Source organism: Dasypus novemcinctus, chromosome 12, assembly GCF_030445035.2.
Source record: "Dasypus novemcinctus isolate mDasNov1 chromosome 12, mDasNov1.1.hap2, whole genome shotgun sequence".
NCBI lineage: Eukaryota > Metazoa > Chordata > Mammalia > Cingulata > Dasypodidae > Dasypus > Dasypus novemcinctus.
The window spans coordinates 13842606-13866810 of record NC_080684.1 but is presented as its reverse complement, the minus strand read 5'-3'; the positions used below and the strand labels follow the sequence as shown (position 1 = coordinate 13866810).

General features: G+C 41.3%; 1 protein-coding gene across 2 annotated transcripts in view; it reads right to left on the bottom strand.

Moving 5' to 3' along the window:
* Positions 1–12031: 12031 nt before the first annotated feature.
* The window catches only part of ANO6 (anoctamin 6), a 239406-nt gene continuing 227232 nt past the window's right edge, over positions 12032–24205 (bottom strand). For both annotated transcript variants that reach the window (XM_004447893.3, XM_071218788.1), the window contains exons 18-20: positions 23359–23561; positions 21991–22096; positions 12032–15170 (exon numbers count right to left, since the gene is read on the bottom strand). In XM_004447893.3, coding sequence (XP_004447950.1) covers positions 14973–15170; positions 21991–22096; positions 23359–23561 — 507 coding nt within the window. In that variant the 3' untranslated portion in view covers positions 12032–14972. The remainder of the gene's footprint in view (positions 15171–21990; positions 22097–23358; positions 23562–24205) is intronic.

The window sequence follows — 24205 nt, the reverse complement described above, 5'->3', positions numbered from 1 at the left end:
CCATTTTCTTTCTATGAAATTACTTGTTCTAGATATTTCATATAAGTGGAATCTTACAGTATTTGTCTTATTGTATGTGGCTTATTTTATGTAATGTTTTCAAGGTTCATCCATATTGTTTCACATATCAGAAATTCATTCCTTTTTATGGTTGGATAATTTTCCGTTGTATGTATATACCATGTATTGTTTATTCTTTCATCTGTTGATGGACACTTGGATTGCTTCCACATTTTGGCTATGGTGAATGATTCTGCTGTGAACATTGGTGTGCAAATATCAGTTTGAATCCTTACTTTCAGTTCTTTTGGGTATATGCCTAAGTGTGGAATTACCAAGTCAAATGGTATTTTATGTTTAAAATTTTGGGGAACTACCCAACTATTTTCCACAGTGGTTGCATCAATTTACATTCCCAAAGGCAATCTACAAGGGTTCCAATTTCTCCACATCCTTGCCAACACTATTAATTTTTACTTTTTGAAAATAATAACCACCCTAGTGAGGGCGAAGTGATATCTCATTGTAGTTTTGATTTGTATTTCCCTAGTGACTAAAGATGTTGAGCATCTTTTTCTGTGGTTATTGGCCATTTGTATATAATTTTGGATTAATGTCTATGCAAGTCCTCTGCCCATTTTTGAAATTGAGTTGTTGTCTTGTTGAGCTGTAGGTGTTCTTTATATATTCTGGATAGTAAACCATTATCAGATATACAATATCCAAAGATTTTCTCCCCATTATATAAATTTACTTCTCAGTTTCTCGATAATGCACAAAAGTTCTTAATTTTTATGAAGTCTAATTTATCTAATTTTTCTTTTTTTGTCATGCTTTGGTGTCATATCTAAGAATCTACTGCCAAATTCAATGTCCTGAAGAGTTTCTCCTATGTATTCTTCTATGAATTTTGTAGCTTCAGCTCTTATATTTAGGCTGTTGATTTACCTTGAGTTAATTTTTGTAAATGGTGTGAAGTAGGGTTCCACATTTCCATGTGGCTATCCAGTTTTCTCAGCACCATTTGTTGAAGTGACTATTCTTTCTCATTGAGTGGACCTGGCTGCCTCGTTGAAAATCAGTTGGCCATACCTGTGAGGGCTAAGGGGCTTTCATTTTAAAGGCTGAGGAGGAGGAGGAGATAGGAGATGAGGTTTTGGATATATGCAGAGAATGGAGTTGGAACTTAGAGACACCTCTAAAGCCAGGAACCTCAAAAGATGCATCCTGAGCAAAAGAATAGACTATTTTAAAAAACCCACCTGCTGTCAAAGGGAGATAGCAAGGACACTGGTCTGTCTTGGCCTAAGCTCTAAGTTGGAACTGTATCTTCCCTGATGTAATCAAGGCTTTTCCATGTATGGGTTTGGGGTTTGAATTAATACTACCTGAAAGTCTAGCAAACCCTAGCTTAAGGAATTAAAGTGGCCCCTGTTTGGAGCATCCCAGGACATGTGGCAAAAACAAACGCACAGGAGCCCTAGAGGCATGCGTCCTTAAGTCAGGGCTTTCCCTCAAATCAGACCAAACTCCAAATAAAAGTTCATAATCCACACATGAATCACTATTTATGACAATGTTAGCAAAAAGGACAGACTAAAATTAGATTCTTAAGACCTTCCAATATTGAAATTATTTGCTATAGGATATAAATTAATATGCTTAATATGTTGAACGAAATAAAAGATGTAACAAACATGGAAGGAACAGGATATTATAAAGAAGCTAGGCAGGTTAGGGGAAAAAACTAATAGAACTTTGAAAAATAAGATGTGTAATCATTGAAAACAAGAACTTAATGAAAAAAAAGGACTTAATGGGTGAATGAAATAGCAGATAGGATCTAGCTGATGAGAGAAGTAGTAAACTAGAAAATAGGTCTACGAAATTTATACAGAAAGCAGGATAGAGCAAGAAATTATAAAAATAAAGTACATGTATATAAGAATTAGTAGCATTAATTAATATGTTTAAAGATATTTCCTGAAGAGAATCGAGAGAGTAGATATATTGGCTGATAATTTTACAGATTTTATGAAGGGCTCGAATTTTTACATTCAGGAAACACAAAAAACAAACAAAAGTCATACCTACTTTTATATCAAGAAAAAAAAACACAGGACATCAAAGGAAAAGTGGCCAGATATAAATGACTGTTTACAAAGAACACAGAGACAGAAGATTTTCACCCCTGATAATAGAAGTCAGAAGACAAAGGACTACCTTCAACATGCTAAGAGAAAATAACCCTGTAACTGAATGATTTGCTTGATTAAAACGACTACTTAGGGAAGCAGACTTGGCCCAATGGATGGGGCATCCGCCTACCACACGGGAGGTCCAAGGTTCAAACCCTGGGCCTCCTTGACCCGTGTGGAGCTGTACCATGAGCAGTGCTGATGCGCGCAAGGAGTGCCATGCCATGTAGGGGTGTCCCCTGCGTAGGGAGCCCCACGCACAAGGAGTGCATCCCATAAGGAAAGCCACCCAGTGCAAAAGAAAGTGCAACCTGCCCAAGAATGGTGCTGCACACATGGAGAGCTGACACAACAAGATGACGCAACAAAAAGAAACACAGATTTCCCAGTGCCACTGATAAGGATAGAAACAGTCACAGAAGAACACACAGTGAATGGACACAGAGAAGCAGACAACTGGGGGGGGGGGGAGAATAAATAAATAAATAAATCTTTAAAAAGAAAAACTACTACTTAAGGATGACTGTGCAACAATCCTTCCTTTGAGCTATTCCTTTCCAACCTGGTCCAGTGAGAATGGCTCCTGCAGAAAAGGGTGACGAGAAGAAGAAAGGCCATTCTGCCATCAACAAGGTGGGGCAAGGGAGTACACCATCAACATATATAAGCACATCCAGGGAGTGGGTTCAGGAAGCGTGCTTGGGTACTCAAAGAGATCCAGAAATTAGCTGTGCAGGAGATGGGAATGCCAGATGTGCCTAGTGACACCAGACTCGGCAAAGATGCCTAGGCCAAAGGAATAAGGAATGTCCCATACCAAATCCATGTACAGTTGTCCAGAAAAACAGGAGGAGGACGAAGATTCAACAAACAAGCTATGGTTACCTATGTCCCTATCACCACTTTCAAAAACCTACAGACAGTCCATATGGATGAAAATTAGCAGTTGCTTATCAAATAAAATTATAACAACAATAAAAAGAATGAAAATGGCATAAAGGCATTGCACATAAAAAAACAAAACAAACAAAAACCAAAGCAAGAAAACTTAAGAAATTTTATGCAACCAAAGAGAAAAAAAGAATATATATGTATACACACACACACACACACACACCCCATGTAAAATTAGCCAAACAAAAACTGGTGTAAATACATGTATATACAAAAAAAAAGATGAAAAGTGAGACCAGTATTAGTGATGAAGAGTATTGCTACACAATGATAAAAGATTCAATTGAATAGGAAGATATACTTCTAAACTCATGTGCCAAATAAAATAGGTCAAAAATATGAAGCAAAACTGTACAAAACCCAAGTTGAAATTTAAAAATCCATCATCAAAAGGAGAGACTGCAAGATTTAGGTGTCCCCAAAACCACCTTTACTTCTACACCAACTGTAAATTTGGGGGTTTCCAAGACTATCCTCAGGTTTAATAATTCACTAGGATGGACAGAACTTAGAAAAGCCATTATCCTCATGGTTATAACTTACCACAGCAGAAGGGTGCAGATTAAAATCAGCGGCAGGAAGAGGCGCACAGGACGTGGTCCAGAAGACAGCAAGGGGCAGAGTTGACAGTTGTCCTCTCGCAGTACAGTCATGTGGACAGCACCTATTTCTCCAGGCAACTGCATGTGACAAGAAGGAGTATTGCCCACTATGGAAGCTTACTTAATCCCGCATGTCCTGAGTTTTTATTGGTCAAGTAGACCTGTTGGCCACCTGCATTGCATCCTTGTGTCCACTCCTTCCGGAGTCCAGCTGATACCACACAGCTCAAGTTCATTCTACGGTTTCTTGTACTCCTCAGCACACTGACGCCAGTGCGAGAAGCATAGACATTGAGAAATTCACAATGCTGAGTAATGGGAATGATTAAGCCCCATATTACTGTTTAGGAAATTAGAGCTTAGAGAGGGTAAATAAGTTCTAAAGTTCTGGAGCTAGTCAGTGACAGATGCAGGTCTTGAATCAAAGTCCTTTATTTCTGAATCTTATTTGCATTTCCACCCCCAGGCAGGCTACCTTGAACCTGGGTGAAATAGCCATCAGCACTGTCCTCCTTCCAACTTGCCCCCATTTTTAGAGCCTTTCATTATACCCAAAATGTACCTGTTGGCTCCATTTAAAACTATGCTATAAATATAAATTGACACATACTATATTCTTGAGATTCTTAGCTAAGTAGATTAAAATCTCTACTTTCTACCCCAGGAAACTTTTTTTCCCTTTGTCTTATTTACAATATGTGGAGCGGATGGGGAAGGAGAGGGAATCCATTTGCCCCAGGCCCTGGTTCAAAAATGACAAAGATTTGGTTTAGTTTGGATGATGAAGTATAGTCAGAGAGTTCCAAATAAAATTACTGGAGAACTGAAGAAATGATACATTTCTAACAGACTGGTCATTCAAGCAGAAATGGCCTGCCTGATGGTGGTTTGTGGGAAGGACTCTGGTATGTTGCCTTTCTTGTATCAGGTGACGCAGTGTCGTAGAATTTGAGAGAGGTTCAATTATTTGTGTATAGAAAGGCCAGGACTTGGGAAAGATTTTGAGAAGGAAACATGGTTTATTGATGGCTGGCTGGACTCGGGAGCTTTCTGTTGCAAACCCGAGCCCGAACAAGAATTTTGAGTTCCTTTTATGCAGAGGAAGGGCTAAATTGTTCTTTGTTTCAGTGCTAGATAGGTTTGAATTAGCAAATGTCTTCCACATCCTAGGTAAGCTTTTAGCATGGACTTCATACATTCTAGATAAGCTTTTAACACATTCGGTTTGCATTTTCCCTGAATATTTAAAGTTTATAGAGTTTGCATTGATAAACTGGTTCCTGGGATTGGAGTCATTGCCATGGTTACCAAGGGCAGGGCTGCAGCCTCTTACCCTTCCACACCCACAAGTCAGGACAGACAGTTTAGGTTAAGGTTATCTCCAAAGAGACAAAGAGCCTCCTACTCATAGCCCACATCAGCAGCTATCAGAAAGCAGGGGAAATTATATATCCTGCCATAACCTACTGAATGGATGGGAGAGAATGTAAACTACAATGTAAACTATAATCCATGCTGTGTGGCAATGCTCCAGAATGTGTTCATCAAATGCAATGAAGGTACCACCCTAATGAAAGAAGTTGTTGATATGGGAAAAGTGGGGTGTGGGGTGTGGGGTATATGGGAACCTCTTATATTTTTTAATGTAACACTTTCTGTGATCTATTTATCTTTAAAAAGAAATAATATTAAAAATAAATTTAAAAAAGAAAACAGGAGAAGTAATACTTAGCAGTTTGGGTGCTGGGGAATGAATGGAGACCAAGATTTGGAAAACAGGGAAACAGACTTTGGCCCAGTGGTTAGGGCGTCCGTCTACCATATGGGAGGTCCGCGGTTCAAGCCCCGGGCCTCCTTGACCCGTGTGGAGCTGGCCATGCGCAGCGCTGATGCGTGCAAGGAGTGACGTGCTACACATGGGTGTCCCCTGCGTAGGGGAGCCCCATGCGCAAGGAGTGCACCCATAAGGAGAGCCGCCCAGCGCGAAGGAGGGAGCAGCCTGCCGAGGAATGGCGCCGCCCACACTTCCCGTGCCGCTGACGACAACAGAAGGGGACAAAGAAACAGACAAAGAAACAAGACGCAGCAAAAAGACACAGAAAATAGACAACCGGGGGAGGGGAGGGGAATTAAATAAATAAAAATAAATCTTTAAAAAAAAGATTTGGAAAACAATGATGGCAATGTTATTGTTATTACACTGCAAAAGGTTGGAGCTTTGAGTGCAGTGGAACCCATGGAGAGAGACTTAAAGAGACATCCAAGGGCCATTCCTTTTATATCATGGAATGTCTTGATTAAGGTATTACACTCTTCACGGTAAACAGACAGTGGAGCTCCAAAGGGAGATATGGAATGATATTATGTGAGAAAAGTTTCATTCCAGGCTTTCAGTGCAATCTACTAGATTAAAACAAGGCAGATGATGAGTGATTTATCCTTGCAAAGGAAATTGAAGAAGAGATCCTAAGAAAAATGGGTATTTGTCATGTAAATGTAATTGTTTAACCAAAAGCAGATTGAATGGAAAGTAAATTCATCTCTGGAAAGCAGATTCCATAGGACCATAGTTGAAGGCTCAATGCAATTTATTTGCTTGCATAATTAGAAGCTGCCAGCACAACCCATATGCAAAAACCTGGTCAAGGACCCACAAAACATTTAAAGGTGGAGGATACCAATTTCTAAAATCCATTGGCCTGAGGGCCAGGAGAAGGCAGAGAGGTTCTTTAATAAGGGGTCAAGAGCTGGGCGCCAGGAGGCATCAGTGGAAGTTCCAAAGCTGTGGGTGGGAGGCGCTGGGCACAGTGCAGTGGCTTCAGAACAGCACAGCATTGGAGCTGGAGGCAGAGGGACCAGGTGTCTGCCTGCCTCAACCGGGCGCTCGCCTAAACGGCTTCTGCCCTGGGTTTTTATGTCTCAGTAATATGGCCTGTGCATGAATTCAAACTTATCTTATTCTACATCCAAGTTTGCCTAGTTTCCGGAGAGCCAGTTAAGTGATATAGGCTCTGTAGGCTTTGGATATACAGGGAGGATGCAGATGGAATGTGTATTCAAACTTACATCTAGACGGAAGGTGGGGGAGATGTCAATTCAAGCTTACCTGAAATGTGGGTGATATGTTAACTCAAAACCTATCTGGTATCAAAACTTAAAACTCTGAGAAATTAACAAAGAAAGTCCTTTTCTCATACAAGCACTGTTTGACTCCCCACTCCTACATCCTCTTTATAAAAGGGACCCCAAGACCCTATTCCGGGCTCTGCTTTTTGGACAGGAGTCCACTGGGCCTGGCTGGTTGTAATAAATCTTCCTCCTCAGAGATTTCTCATGTCGTGGCCTTCAATACTGTGATCCCCCGACTTCTCTCTGCCGCAACATCAGAGCTCTGTTCTTCGAAGGGAGTGCCCTGGCAGACGTCACATAAGTCCACATCCTATCCTTGGGTAACGGAGAACTAACTGCGTATGCCTGCAAACCCTATGTACAGAAGAATACTCAACTGTAACCCAGGTGTCTTCCCTTGTAAACCCAAAGGAAGAGATCATTGTGTGACCTTGTGCCTTATCCTGATTTCATAACTTAGTGGTCATGTGATTCTGCCAACAGCCCCTCGTGTTTATTCCTAAGGAAACCTGAGTCATCCCACCCCAGTTCTGGCTTCTCTCCTATGTAAAGCCAGTTTCAGTCAGAACTGGCTCTCTAGACACACAGAGTAATTCAGAGCTGGAGCCTATAGTAAGCTACACTTCGTTATACTACTAAAACTCCTGCCCATTCATTCTCAGTCCAAGGCTGCCGTTTTCACACGTGTCCTAGGACCAAGCATGCCACTAGTGTACACATGTTGTACCAAAACTCCACCCAGATTCTGTTGCCTCAGACCTCCATACTCATTATCATAATCGTGCTGTTGAGCAGGATACTCTAAGACCCTCAGTCTCTCCGGTTGGGGAAACAGACCTGAGGCTCGGCTTTTGCTTCCCATTTCCTTGCCCAGGGCTCTGTATTAAAGCTCTTCTCTCTCTATGAAACCCCAGTCACAGCCTAGCGTTGGTGCATATCAGGCAGGGCACCTGCGTTAGCAACACTTACACAAATGTCCAGTTAGCACTTGGTTACAGAAACACATTTTCTCAGTTTGTTTACCTTCATTTGTGGTCAACATGTTTACAATATTTTGGGGATTCACAATCCTTAATATTATTTCAATACACAACGGTCCTTCTGGATATGAGCCAGAGCTCCTGCGGTCGTGACTGTCCCTCAGCAAGATTTACTGTCCCCTTGCCCCCCCACTCAGTGCTCCTTTCATATGTTTGCTTTTAAATATTTTGGGTGCAAACAGTGGTTTTCTGCATAGCAGAAATGAGGAACACAGAGCCTTCCCACTACTTGCTGGAGTCTCCTGAGAGATTTTCCTCTTGCTTTGTCTTTATTTCTTTGGACTCTGTGTTGCTTCCTTCCTTCATCTTCTATGCAGTCTCGGAAAGAGTGTTGCTTTATGTTGATCTTTATTTTGAAGCTAGAGCCAAGGGACATTGGATATTGATTGTTCCAGAGGAACCAAAACAGTTCAAGGTATTGTCACATAGGAAACATCTCAACTTGGCAAGGAGAGACTTTATCAGAGAGGATGATGCAAAGAGAGAAAGGAGTTTTTGCAACAGAGGGAGGGGGATTTTGCAATAAGGAGGCCACACAGACCACGAGGTCTCCGAGTGTCACCAAAGTTAGGCAGACAGGGTTTTTCTTTCAGAGAGGAAAGAACTGGCTGTAGGGGAAGTGGTATCAAGGGTTGGCATGATCAGATAGTACATCTGAGATTACTTTATGCCAAAGTAGCCAATTTTCTGGGAGGTACCCTGAAAGGTCAGACGCCTGGAGGAATGAAGGAGAGAAACTTAACCAAATTTTGGTTAGCAAGCATTTTATTCAGATTGATCTGTGGGAACAAGCAGTTCAGTAAATCATTAATGAGGTAAAGGAGGAGGATTTGGTGGGTCTGTGTCCAGCCTTGTCATAGGTAAATGGCGGGGGGTGGGGGTGCCTCCGTGGGAGTTTGGTGAGGAAGGGGAGATCTTTATAGGAGGCTGTTTCTTAACCTTCTGTTTTCTAGATCACAGGCTTCAGCTAAAACTTTTAACGTGGCTGGTAACATTTGGTTTGTTGATTTAAAAACAAAGCAGAGGGGAATGATCAGAGAACAAATTTTTCGTGCAATGTAGGATCTCACAGCTTGAGTAATTCATGAATTGAGTCGCAGCCCATTCAGAATGTGGAAGGGGCGCTCCACCGAGGGGGCGAACGGGGAAGACCCTGTAGGGCTGTCCCTGACGCTGGTGTGGGGAGTTCCCTCCCAGGGTTTGGTGTGGTCGGTGCTCGCAGCTCTTCTGGACCGCAGAGCAGGTGGTCTAAGCTCGGTTTCACTGAGAACCATGACTCATCATCACCCTCGCTTCAAGCGACACTGAGAAGAGAAGAAGGAGTGGTCGGGGATTCTGTAGCCATAACTGTGCCTGTCCGGGCTGAACACCAGCGATCACAGTGCACTTGTTCTGTAGTAGTAGAGAGAAGTCGGTGATCGCGGTATGGAGGGCCAGGACAAGAGACTTTTCTGAGAAGGAAGGTTTATTAACGGCCGGCCCGGTGGACTTCTGTCCAAAGACCGAGCCTGGAGCAATATTTCCAGGTCCTTTTTATACAGAGGACCTAGGAGTGGGGGTCAAGGCAGCTCTTCCATGCAAAAAGGACTTTCTTTGTTAGTTTCTTAGAGTTTGGGGGTTTGTTTGGATACCAGGTAAACTTGAATTAACATATCACCCACATTTATCTGGATTTAAGTTCGAATACACATGCAGTCTACATCCTGCCTGAATATTCAAAGCCTATAGAGCCTATATCACTTAATTGGCTCTCCAGAAACTAGGCAAATTTGGATACAGAATTAGATAAGTTTGAATTTATGCACAGGCCATATTAGCTCTAGGGTTCTCATGTGAAGTGGTTCTAATTGCAAGAACTAGGCACCATCAAGGCCAAGTGCCCCACTGAGGAATGAGTTGGGCCAGGGGATCTTGGAGGGCCATTCTGGTAGGTTAAGTGACAAGAAATCAAATCACTCCAGTCCTGCAAAAGATCCCAGGTGTTGGATAGTTTTAGCAAACAGGAGGCAAGGGGTTTTTAAGGCCATCTGCCATATCCTATTTTTTGGTGGGAGATGGAAATGCTCTTCTTTTAAAAGCATTTGCAAAAATCTGTTTCACAACAAAAGGAAGACTTCTCCCCAAAGAAAATGAGCTGCCTCAGGGTCACAGCTGGTTATCCCAGGATTGTTTTTCCTCAATTTACACTTGAATGCCCTTTGGAATCTCCACCTCTCCTCCCTACCCCTCTGGAATGCTGCAAAGCTGCCACCCTACAAGAGAAGTGTCATCAAACTCCTGGAATCTGAGGGTGCCCATGCTCAAAGAGCACCCCAGAGGAGCAAGAGCTTGGAACAGATAGGAGATGACCCTTTTCACCAGGGGCATTAATCAGATTCCTGCTTCCCCTTTGCCTGTCAAATAAAGGCAAAGTTCCCCTGCTCCATTTCTGAAGGTCCAGTCTATATTTCCAGATGATTCATCAGCCATAATTGTCCCAAAATATGACTCAAGGGCAGGAGTTAGCCAAAAAACAGCTTCCCAATGTTGGTCCTACAAGCCCATCACACATCCACCCCACCCCCAAACCTTGCCTCCACAGTATTGAAGGATGGCAAGGGGGAACGCGCAGGCGTTTTAATGACCTAAACCGCTTTCTGAAAGGTGTCCTCTAGAGAGAAGGTAGTAGAAAAAGAATTGGCACTCCAGTTAACACCCTCCTCAGTTATTGTTGGTGGGGAAATGGAAGAACTTAAAAAGGAAATGGGATACACTAAACTTGTCAATGCATTTCAGATATTTTAAAGCATTTCAGTTAGTTTGCCAGTGGAACCAAACCTTCAAAGGCCCTTAAGAAAACGATTGGTAAAATATGCTCAATGGACAGATGGATTAGGATTTGGGCTGAACTTGAAAGCTCTCCTGCTCTGCAACTTGAATACACTGTGATTTTTTTTTTTTTTTTTAAACCAAAGCAAATTTCTGAATAGCGTTTTCTGGGCACAAAGGCCCCAACTCACAATTTTGGGGCCCTCTGGGGAGTGGTCTGGGGCCTCGGGAAAGACTGGGGTTTAGCTTCCCCAGCACCGATCTCTTCTACAGTTTGGGATTATTTTAAAATCATGTTGTGCTTCTCTTATCACCAGGCACTGCTTTTATACATTTTTTTAAAAAGGCGTCTTAAAGATTCTCTGCAATAAAACCACTTTGGCAAGGAGATCCTGAGAAAACACTGGGCACAGTGCAGAGCGGGTGTCAGAAAAAATACCAGTTATTTAGGATCCTATCATTCCCACCAAATGAGAAGGGGAACTTTGCTTAAGAAACAGACTTCTAACTGCCCCTTTGCCAGGCTCATGATGCTTGACGGGAGGAGGGACTTGATCAGTTCCAGTCCCAAGCACTTCACTTAGTGATCACAGAGGCTTCCTGGTGACCCAGCCGTGGAATAGGAGACTTACCGTTTTACGTACTGATGAGATTTAAGAGGTTAAGAAAATCAAAAGATTTAATGAGTTAAGATCTCGATTATATATTTAGAATTTGTATATAAAAAAAAGATTTTTGTAATGAGATTATCCTTGATATTCCTCTGCTTTGCACCTGCCACTTCAGGTCCACACAGAATCTTGGGATGCTGCCCCCGTAATCATGGCTGGGCAAGCAGAGGGCATCTTTATGCAATTAGGAAAGGCACCCCTACCTCCCGGCCGAGGCAGCCCCTCTCCAGGGGCACGCTGAGCAGAGGTGGCTGCCGCCTCCCGGCCTGGCCCCCAGGCTTGGGGCTGTGCCCAGGGCTCGAGCCCAACCCCTGCTGGCAGCAGGCCCCAGCCGAAACCCCATCTCCAACTTTCCTGGGAAAACCACGTTCCAAGGTAACTGCAAGCGTGAAAAATATAACTATTAATGCCCCTGAAGTGTACACTTAAAAATGATTAGAAGAGCAAATTGTCATGTTACCACAATAAAATATAATATATAATATAAAATATATAATTTTAGATAAAATCTATACAGAAGTGCACCTCTGTTATCCAAGTGATACGTAATTGATCACTAGTAAACAGCAGAGCTATTTGCCCTCTCCCTCAGTAAACCTTAAGATAATTAAGTGCCGAGCAGACCACGGTAGTGTTTGTAAAAATGAATTTATTAAAACGTTCACAATTATAAAATATTAAAATGCACAGAAATTAACACATATTAAATACAAACTTTATGAAAAGCATCATGAATATTTCGGTTAAGCTGCTCATAACATTTTTAACTTTTCAAAATCGTGAGATATAATAGGAACATGGAAAAATGGTACAAGTATTTCAATAATAGATAACATGGATTGATGCTTTCTGCAATCAAGATGCACATGCAAGAAAAAGGGAAGAGTCTGGTGGCAGTTTACAAGATGGCCTTGTTTAGTTTTCAAACAAAAAGGACAGTTTCTAATACCTACTATCTGAGGGCTATTTAAGGGACAGTCTCCTGAGAATTTAGGTCTAATGTTTCAAAGGATACGAAACTGAAAAAACTGAAACGTCTCCAGCCGTGGTGAACACCGGGTAGGTCTGAGGCCAGATTCCAGACTCTCCTCCCTCCGTCCACCACCACCCCCAGTCCCTGGCCTGGGGCTTTGGCTCCCTGGGAGCTGGCAGACCCGGCCCACCACTGCCTGCAGGCGGAGCCCCAGGGTGCCGTCCTCTCCAAGGAGTCAGCACCAGACCGCAGCAGCCCCGCCCAGGGCCTGGGCCACCCAGCAAGTGTCCCGGCCCCCACCCCCCACCCCGCCCGGCAGCTCAGCAGTGCCTAACAGTACGTTGGCTCCCTTCAAAAACAAGAAGTGATTCTCTCCTGTCCATGGCAGCACGTTTTAAAGTAGGGAGAGGAGGTTTCTTTCAGCTAGGGAATATGAAAATACGAATCTGCATTTCTTTTGACACTCTATGCTAGATACAAGGAGATAAGGGGGGAAAAGCACACATTCCTTTTCTCCGCTGACATAGTGAGTAACTGAAATCAAACATAGGAGATAGTCATACACTTCAGAGAGAAGAGGTACAAGGAGAGGAAGCTACAGCCGCTTCCAGGAGCAGGACCACGGAGGAGGAGAGAAATAACAGCGGCACTCCATCTCGGCTGTGCGGGAAGGAAGCCATCTCTCCCGCCCAGTGCAGGGTCAGATCCTGTCTTGAGTATTCTCTGACCCCAACACTGGCATTCTCAAGAAAGTTAGTGAAATGTCCCCAACCGCTGGCAAGTTCCAAAGTCCAGGAGCTCATCTCGAGTCCTACATAAATACTGTTTTAAAAAGTGGGTACATTAATGGCAGGCGCACAAAACTGTGATCTGGATGGAAGCTACTCTATTGTTTACAAACTGTCAAAATGTGTTTCACTTTTCTTTGAAACCTGTTAGGCTCTGGAGTAGCTTCAATCCCTGGCCCCTGAGGATTTATTAGCATCACAGAGGTGGCGCCCCATCCAGGTACACCTGGCACAGATCCAGAGCCTCCCAGAGGGCAGCAAAGAGCAGGAAATGCCGCTAGGGGGAACAAAACTGAGTACAAGGCAGGCATGGGGCAAGAGTGGTGGAGGACATGACCTCCAGAGGCTGGGGCCTGGGACCCAACCATTCTCTTTTGTTTTTGCCCTGAACTGCCTGATGGACCCGAGAGGAGGCTAGAAGCTCAGATGAAACCCAGGTCGTCTTTGGATTAGGACTCATCTGGGTATACTCCTGTCTCTGCTGCAGTCCCCGCTCTCCCCAACACTTCCCTTGTACAAAAACATAATGACAAACCTGTACGGGGCCAGGAATAAGAGCACGGAGTGTTCAAGGAGGCCACGTGGACTTTGGCAAATGCTTTGGTGCGTTGGTCGCCTTGGCACACGGCAGTAAAGCCACGCCAGGCAGAGTCGCTGGTGAAGGAAGCTCCCCGGACAGGGACGACAATCAGTGTGGGCTCCCACCAGGGACCTGCCCTCCCTGTACCTCGTACCGCAGCGGCTGTGCAGGGAGCAATGCGTGAGAGGCTGGGGGATGTGTAACACGCTTCATCCTGTGTCTAAGGAGTGAAGGTCAACTGATGGGAGACTGGTGGGCTTATCTCTTCCAGGCCATTAGGTTGATAAAAATGTAACTTCAATCACTAGATTTCATTTCTCTTTTCCAAGAAACTATACCTCTGTAGAAAAGGTAAACTAATTATCCTGGTCAACATGAGTTACGATTCTATGTGAATCTGTAACTTTCCCCACTTTTGGGATCTTAGTCCTCTGAGGTTTGCAAAGCAGTCAATATTGATTAGGCATGGAACATTCTAGGAGTGCTCCTGGAAGGTAAAAGGTGTCACAGTGGGACAGCACAAATATGCCCCAAAACCTTCCTATGGCCATTCTAATCCCATAAGAGTATTATTGCTTTGAGATGGGAAGGCCAAAATGAAGACTGAAGTGAGTTCCTCTTATTAACTGAGGTTTCCCTTTTGGTGGGGAAATAATCATCTGCCTAAATATTGTGAACTCTTGAGTCTATCTGCTACTTAATAGGGAATTCAAACTCCATTCTGAGTTAGTTACTTCTAATCACACAGAAGCTATCATGGTGGTAGCATGTCTGGTCTTTGATGATGGTACTATAAGGGCAAGAACTCTGGAAGAGATCTGACGAAGTGAAGAAATGAAACACTGCCTTAAAAACAAAGGAGATCATGTGCTTGAGGAGAGAATAGAATGAAGAACAATCAAACAGAAACAAAGAGAATTCCTTTTGCTCTAGGAAGGGAGGGCACGTTAAAGAGACTTTCCTGTTACTAAAATTCCAATGTATCAGAAAAAAAAAAAGGTAACATTTTAGGATTTCCAGGTGATTAGTTTTATGTCCTTCTTGATCTAAATTTTGTATTTTCCAGTTCCTGCGTTACTAGCTGAAACTGAAAAATAATCTACATCAGAAGGCAATAGTTAAGACTCATATTTGCCAAGGTGATTTAACCTAAAACATTCCTATTAGTGATTCAAAATATATTTCATCGGAACTAAATTCTTTAAAGTGCGTCTCAGAACATAAAGCTCTTATTCTGATTTTGGTCGTAAATTGTTATCTACACTTTCTATCACCTTGTCAACTATGTATTTTTTCACATCTTTGAGGTGATTTTCACGAAGAAGCTTTTGGGTCAGGTATTTTTCTCTCTTGATCTTGCTCTTCGTGCTTTTTGATACATCTGGAATTGCGTATGAAATGAAAAATTTCACAGAGTAGATGATATGCTGAGAGAGAGAAAAAGGAAAAAGTCAGTCACAGTGAAATGAAGGGAAGCAGTTTCATTCAGTTTTGCTAGTGATGAGGGCAGGATATCTGGACAAGGCTGTGGACCTTCTGCTGTATTCATTAATAAAATAACTGCTCAGGCCACATTGTGCCTAGGAGTTAGAGTTTGTTACTTTATAAATGTAAAAGAATACTATTTGATATGGAGAAAAGAACATATCTAGTACCTTTAGTAGCTATAAAGGATGAAAAGAAGAACAACAAACCCATGATTAAACTTAACAACTAGTAAACACAGAATTACCATGACCTGGCAATCCCACTACTAGGTATATGTCCCAAAGAAATGAAAGCAGGGACTTGAACAGATATTTGTACACCAATGTTTGTAGCAGCAGCATTCACAATTGCCAAAAGATCAAAGCAACCCAAGTGTCCATTAACAGATAAATGGATAAAAAGAATGTGGTATGTATATATAGACAGTGGAATATTATTTAGCCATACAAAGGAATGAAGTTCTGATACATGCAGCAACATAGATGAACCTTGAAGACATGTTGAGTGGAATAAGCCAGGCACAAAAGGACAAATATTGTATGATCTCACAGATATGAAATAATTAGAATAAGCAAACTCGTAAAGTAGCATAGGGAATGGGAAGTTAATGCTTAAGTTGTACCGAGTTTCTTTTTGGGGTGATAGAAAGTTTTGCTAAAGGATAGTGGCAATGGTAGCACAACATTGTGAACATAATTGACACCACTGAGTTATGTATCTGAATATGGTTAAAAGGGGAAATCTTAGGTTGTCTGTATGTTACTGGAATGAAAATGAGAAAATACCACAGGATTATACAACATAAACAGCAAACATTATTGTAAACTAATGACTATAGTTAAAGTATAATCATAATATTCTTTTATCAATTGTAACAAAGGTAGCACACTAATGCAAGGTGCTAATGGGGGGGCGGCATATGGGAACTCTGTATTTCATGCATAATTTTTGTGTAAACCTACTTCTCTAATAAAAGACAAAGGATTTTAAACTTAAAAATCAGGACACTGATAATGCTATTATCTTTTTTTGTTCTCCTGTCCCATCTCATTCCCATACCTCTCCCCAAAGGGTAAACACAGTTCTGTCTGTGCAACGCTTTTTGTGCAACATTCTTTTATTTTTAAAAATAGTTCAACAAAATATATAAAAATACTATTTTTTAGCTTTGCTTGATTTGAGTTTTATAAAAAGAGTATGCTCTTTGTATACAATCTTTTGAAAACAGTTTTTCATTCAAAACTCTAAGATTCATCAATGTTACTGCACATCACTGCAGTCCGTTTTCCTTGCTAATATTCTACTGTGTGAATATACTACAATTATTTCACCTGTTCTCCTATCAGTGGGCATTGGGGCTGTTTCTAGCCTTTGCTATTATAAACCATGCTGTTGTGAATGTTCTTGGGCTTGTATCTGGAGCGCATCTGCAAGAATTTCCCAAGAGTGTACCCCTAGGACTGAAACTGCTGAGATAAATGTTATGGTCATGATTGTTCAATTTTACGAGATAGGACCACAGTATTTTTCGAAGCACTGAAACCAACTTACACTCTTACAGGAGGTGTGAGAAAGTTTCAATTGCTCTAGATCCTTGCTTCTTAATTACTAAGATCTGCTAATTACTTTATACTAATCTAGTGGTTAAGAAATGGATTCTTGCTCTGGTATTACTTTGCATTTTCTTGATTATATTGAGCATATAATTCAACCTTTTCATTTGTTTAATCACCATTCAAAAACCCCTGTCCTAGCAAGGGGAGAGAAACAATATACAATAAACAGAATCATACAATAAATAGGATGAAAAGCAAATCAGTTATACATGGTGTTAAAAGGTGATAGGAAGAGATGTATTCACCAAATGCAATGAATGTCTCATGATGATGGAGGAGATTGTTGTTATGGGGGGAGCAGTGGGATAAGGGGGGTGGGGGGGTATATGGGAACCTCATATTTTTTTAATGTAATATTAAAAAAATAAAGACAAAAAAAAAGTCATAACCAAGACAAAGAAAAAGAAAAAAGAAATAAGAGCCATTAGGATCAGAAAGAAATACAAATGCCTTATTTGCTATAATACAATTACCTGTGTAAAAAATTCAAGAGTATCTACAATTTATTAAACAAATAAAAAACTTCAGCAAGATTGTTGGAATCAAGCTCTGTATGTAAAAATCAAGAGTTCTTGTATGTCAGTCGTATCTAATTTTAAAATGTAATGGAAGCATATACTATTCATAATAAAAAAATGTGCATTAAAAAAAGGTGATAGTAGCTATGGGAAGAAAAGCAAAGCAGTGCTGAGTTAATAGGAGTGCCTTGGTGGGAGGTAAATTTTATATGGATTAGTAAGGATGTGCCTCACTGGGCAAAGGCTCTAAGGAGGTGAGGGAATGAGCCAGGTAGCTATCAGGAGGAAAGACCCTGCAGGCAAAGGGAATGCTGTGCAGTCCATATGTGGCGCCTGCACAGTGTATTCCAGGAATGGCCGGTCTGGAGCAAAGGAAGGGAGGAGGAGAAGGGACATGAGAGAGAAAGGAGCATGGCTAGATTGTCGAAGTCCTGGCCCACCATTGTAAGGACTTTGACTTTCACTCTGAGTGAGATGAAGGAGATGAGAAGAAGTCCAGTTAGGAGACCAATGCCCAAATCCAGCCAAGAAAGGATGGTGGCTCCAATCTGAGAGTTAGCAGTAGGACTGGTAAGAAGTGATCGGATTTATGATCTATACCAAGGGGAAAAGCCTACAGTATTTCTGGTGGGATTGAATGCAGGATGAGAGAGAACGCAAATAAACCAGAGGCCTTTGGGGCCTGGTTAACTGGCAAGATGGAATGGCCGTAACTGAGAAGGGGAAGACTGTGGGTGCAACAGGTTTAGGGCAGGGAGGGAGGGAGAACATTAGGAGTGAATTTAAGAAAATATGGGAGTGTGGGGTAGGAGATTTGATATATCAATTAGATATCCCAGCAGAAATGTCAGGCAGCAGTTGGATTCATGGGTTGAGTCTAGGAGGCAGGTGCTCTGGAGATATCCATTTGTGAGTCATTGGCACACAGACTATTTAGAGCTGGGAGATTGCATGGAATCACCAGGAAAGTAAAGAGAAAAGAACACCGAAGGAATGAGACGCAAGGATCATTAAGAAACAGAGAAGGACCAGAAAAGAAATTGATAAGGCATAATCAGTGAGGTAGGAGGAAAGCTAAAAAAAAACCAAAAAAACAAAAAAGCAAAAAAACAAACCATGTTCTGGGAGTGAGGAAGAGTTTCAGAAAGAAAGTGTCCAATGCTGCTAAGTGAGGCAATATGAGAGTGGAGAAATGAACATAAGAGTTTACCAACAGGCTAAAATGGCTTTGGAAAGAACCATTTCAGTGAGGTGGAGGGGTGAAAGCATGCCTGGAGCAGGCGCAGGAAAGAAAGAGGGAAGGAGGAGTTGTAGACTGCAAGCCCTGACAACTCGTGCAAGAGTATGTGCTGGAAAGAGGAAAAGAGAAGTAGGTATATCTGATGAAGTAAGCAGGAGCAAGAGAATTTTGAGATGAGAGAGATTTGAATGATGGTGGAAAGTAACATAGTAACATGGGGAAATCTGATGTTGTAGGAGAGGATTTTTTTCCCATCTACTTCTGGGTAAGTAATTTTTATAGATATGTAGGTTTTCTGTATTATGCTACCCTTGAATTTTTGGCATAAAGCCAATCTCTTCATGATGTTATCTTTTAAAAATCTATTGCAATGGAAGATCTTATCAGTGATGTAAAGGCAGTGGCCACCAGAGGTTCTGAGGGATGGAAGAGGGAAGAATAGACATAATATGGGGGCATTCTGGGGACACTGCATTTGTCCTGCATGACGCAGCAGAGACAGATATAGGCCATTATATATTTTGTCATAACTTATAAAATAGTGTGGCACAGAGTGTAAACTATAATGTAAACTGTAAATCATGGTTAGTGGCAATGCTTCAATATGTGTTAATCAGTTGTACCACACTAATAAGGGAAGATGTTGATGTGGGAAAGTGTGTGTGGGGGGGAGAGAGGGGGACATATGGGAATCCCCTATATTTTTTTTCTCTAATGTTTATGTAATCTAAAGCTTCTTTAAAAACTAAAAAGAAAAATTATTTTAAAAATCTTTTGTTAGATTCAGTTTGAACATTTTAAAATGAATTAAGATTGCCTTATAATTTTCCTTTCTCTTTCTGTTCTTGTCTGGTTTTAGTAGGTAGGCCTATCTCTAGAAATGATCTGTTCTAGAAAGTTTGGTAAAATTCTCCTGTTGAAACCCTATAACCTGGTATTTGCTCTTAATTCTAGGCTTACAGTTAGGTTCTTTAAGTACTTTGAAGATACTAGACTGCTCTCTTCTGGCTTTCGCTGTTGCTGTTAAAAACTCTACTCCTTGTCTAATTTTAATTTCTTTGTTGACCATCTTTCTTTTTTCCATCGTTAACACTTAAGGTCTTCCCTGCAGTGTGCTGCATTTTCATTACAGTGTGTTTAAGTGTGGATTTCTTTTTTTTTTAATTTATTTTGACTGATATGCTGTGTGTTCTATTCTGTGGACTGATGTCTTTCATCTATTCTGGAAAATTTTCACACATTATCTCTTCAAATATTGTGCCTCATCCAGGCTCTATTTTCTTCTACGAAGCTTTAAGAGTTAGTCCTTCTTATTCTGTCTTCCATATTGCTTAACCTCTTTTTCATGTTTTCCATTTCCTATCTCCCTGTCATATATTAGGGGTAATGTATGCAGCTCTATCTTCCAGTTCACTACTTCTCTCTTCAGATTTGGCTAAACTTGTTTAAGTCACGCGTTGGAATTATGTAAAAATACATAATTCCAACAATTATGTATTTTTATTTCTAAAAGCCCCATTTATTTCCTTTCCAAAATTGCTTTGTAATTTTTTTATAGTTTGTTAGCTTTACTCCATTTACTTACATAAACATTTTTTCGCATGTAGCTAATTTATATTCCTTATCTGATACTTCAAATTCTTGAGGTTATTGAAGGTCTAAAAACGGAGGGAGGGAAGGTGCGAAAGTGAAACTCTCACTCTTTCTTTGCTATTTCCCCTGTCACTGTTGGTCTTTGGCTGTGAACTCATATTTAATTATCTCCATCTGAGAAAAACCTGGGGTCTAAATTAAGGGCACTTTTCTCCAGAGAAGCTAATGCACTCCCTTCTGGTGGGGGCCAGGTGGGGCCACTGACCTGAGCTGGCCCCTTTCTGGGTCCCTGGGCTGAACCTAGGAGTCTCTCACTCTGCTCTCCCACCGACAGGACAGAGGCACGGCTAGCAGCCTTTGTTCCAGGGCACACCTGCCCTTCAGGGTGCTCACTGCTCACTTCTCTCTTTTAGCCCATCATTATCCCCCCCCCCCTTTTAGTAGATTCTCTTTCCCTCAGGGGAGCTCAGAAATGCAAGAGGATTGCGTTCTCAACTAGGTCCAGATGTTCTGTAGCCTTACGGGCCTCTCAGTATTTAGTTCCCCATAATGTCAAAAACCAAAGTCTAATACCATTTCAACTACAAATTTGAATGCAAACTAGTGACTCCTGTGGAAATACCAGATACTGTGATGCAGGAATCCACTTAGGATGGTGAATTAACCATGAATCACTTGTCTTCCCTGTTAATGTTTGGTATAATAGCTATATATATTTTAAGAACCCAAGTCAATATGTCAAAGCCAGGTAGCCTGTCCTGCTTCTTCCTTGATAACATACTGCTTTTATTCAGAGCAAACAGAATACTTCCTGACTTAGCCTCTCTTGGCGGCTGGTAGGACCATGTGCTATCGATCTAGCCAATGAGGGGTGGATGGAGGTCTGCTGTAGGGGCTTTGGGCAGAGCATTTGCTGCCCTGACAGTAAAGAACAGATACGGCTAGTACTGCCCTTCTCCTTCCTGCACTGAAGGTAAATGTGTAACTGGGAATTGCAGCAACCATATTGCAAACGTAAGGTAACAAGCAGGAGAAAAAAGTATAGAGAATCAGAGATATAGGTCCTTACATCGAAGAGCTGATATTGATTCAGGAGCAACTGCTTATTTCTACTGAACTTTGGTTGCGTGAGAAAAACCAACCCTCATTTGTTCAAGCCACCATAGATGGGTCTTTTGCTTCGTGTAGCTAAATGTAATACTAACTGAACACACCAATCAAGCTTCTCAGGCTTTGTAATTCGGTGGTAATTCACACAGGGTAAGAAGTAAAACTGGCTACGAAAATTGCAAATTTATAGCATTTTTGGTCATTTTTCAGAGTTGGTTAATTTTAGAGACATAAAAAAGCTCTTCTAAGAAGTTGGTGTATTCTGACTATTTAAAAGAAATAATAATAACAAGAATAAAACTATTAGAGCAACAAAGTTCCTCAAGGGGAGATAACATAGTATTCATCTTGAATATGCCCCTTTTCCACCCAATGTACAGCCCAGTGTCCCTAATAATCAAATCAAATTAAAAAAAAAAAAAGCACACAATACTGAATTGAATGGAAGTGAATCCCTTTGCACACAACATGCTTTTAACCTTAAAACAGATTACCAACTTCATGTAATTAATCAGTGTTGTAAGTATCTCAGGTCCAACCTGATTAATGCCCTAAAATAATTTTTAGCAAGAGATAAGAAAAAAAGCACACATTTTAAGTATAGAGTTGGCAAGACTTAACGTTAACAGAAGTTCTGCAAACATTCAGCCTCATAAACCATTTCAAAGTATACTTTGCGTACCTCCACGACGATGATAAAAGCCAGCTTGGCAGCGATCACGTGCCAGTAGTAGATGTTGTGTTTATACTCTTGGGGGTGTCCAGGGGGGTACCGGAAATCACGATACCTGGAAACAACACGGGGGCTTATCAGGGGGGAATTCTTCATGACCAAATACGGCAGGCAAGGGCCCACTTAAAAGGAAGCCATACTGGATGTAATGTTCCTTTAAACTGCACATCATATACGTGTTCTTCTAGAGCTCAGTTGGTAACTACTTCAGTAATACTTCACTTAGCAGCTAACAGGAAGATATGATGGATTCTACCCTTGTACAAAGAATCCATCTTGCTAAAAGACAAAAGGTCTAGGCTTCTCTTTGTGACAGAGTTTTATTCCTGCTTTCTTAGGAGTGTAACTAAAACAATTGAGCCTATTTTCAGGATATTTATAAATTTGATTATTTATTGATATCATGGTATCATCAGGGTACACTCAGTTGTATGGGGCTATCTGGCCCTTTACGAAATCGCCCCAGACTACTATTTGCTTTTTAGAATTGTTTGCCTAATTCCTTGTCAAATGTCATGTGTTACTGCTGCTACCATATGTCCCTCAGGCAGCACATCTCTAATTTTCTTCCTGTAACCTATGAGACCTAGCAGAATTATTAGAATTGTGTTAAGTAATAAGCAGATGTGGGGTTCTAAGAGACTCTATGACATGTAACTCTGAACAATTTATTCTGGGCTCATTTTTGGTTTCTTGGTCACATTTTGAATTTTGAATCATTGAAGGCTTTGAGGGGTGGGACTACATGAATTTAAAACCTCCTTTATCTTCAAAACTCTATGACTGAAAAAAAATTTTATGAGCTATAGTTCGCAAACTTTACCCATTGGTAATTTAGTTGATAAACACTAGTCATGGCTGATTTCACCAGCCATGAAAATCTATACAGAGACCTTTGGAATACTTTTAGAGAATACCACTATTAGGATGGGGTATTTACACCTTTGTCTTTGTATTTCTTTGCCAAGTGAGGGTGCCAGTTGGCTGACATTCAATATCTTCCGGTTGTGCTAGAATAGCACCTTTGTTACAACATTCGAATTATCTTTTTAGAACTCTTGGAGTGTCTCCATTTCTAAGGTATAAGACTCTTCTCCCTGAAACCACTGAAACTCTCATCTCTAAATCTTGCTTTGACAGTTCAACCCCATTCTTTTATTAACTTTTATATTTCATCCCTTTTTGAGCTTGACTGAAAAGAAAGCTAGGCAGAAAATGCCTCTAGCACTTTGACTCCACTGATACCGAATAGGATGACATCACAAGGAAAGTCCTAAAGATGAGGTGCCTTTTCAGACACCGGCAAGAGGCACTTGCCTGCACGTGGTATGGTTGCCAAGCCCAAAGTACGGGTTGTCCCTGCTTTTGTTCTTGAAGTCCACGATGTTGAAGATGGACAGGGTGGTGTTGATGTACCCGTCCATGGTGTAGTGGGTGTGCTCCCCATAGGGCGGGACGGAGAAGGACCAGTAATACACCAGGCGGGGGATCATGTCGGAGGTGAAGGCGATGATCATGGCCTGTGCGGGGAGAAGACAAGATGGTTAACAGGTCAGAATTACTGTTCTCGCCTCGTTGGAGTCTTTCCTCTTACTTAAAGCATCAGAAACCTTAATTTAACTGTGAAATGTATACAGTTAGGACTGTCCTAAAATCTCTGAGCAGCTACTCCAAGGTAGAGTGGTACTTTTCTTTTGGTCTTCGATTCTAAGGGAATGTCCAGGTATCCGCCTGCAGGACAAGGGCAAAGGCCTGATGGTTGCCTGTTAAGGACATGAAACGCCCATTCACCTGCAATGGCTGTAGGAGAGGTTCCTGTGGGTTACTCCAGAGCTGCTGCACAGGCTAGTATGTCAATTATTATTTAAAAAAATTACAACATAATAAAATTCAATAAGCCTTAGAGTTTTATATAATTCCTTTGTGAATGAATAAATGACACAACATTATTTTTTTGGTCACTTGTTTCTCATAAAAATCGCCTGGAAATGGTATATTTTCTTTGGTTTAAATGAACTAAATAGCTGCCATCAAATTTACACTTTTTTCCCTATAGTGTCTTGACTTCTTTATTTTAAATCCATATCCTAATCTATTTTAAACTTTCAGCGTATACTTACATCAGTTACTTCCTTAGGGAGCGATATTTTAAAATTAATTTTAA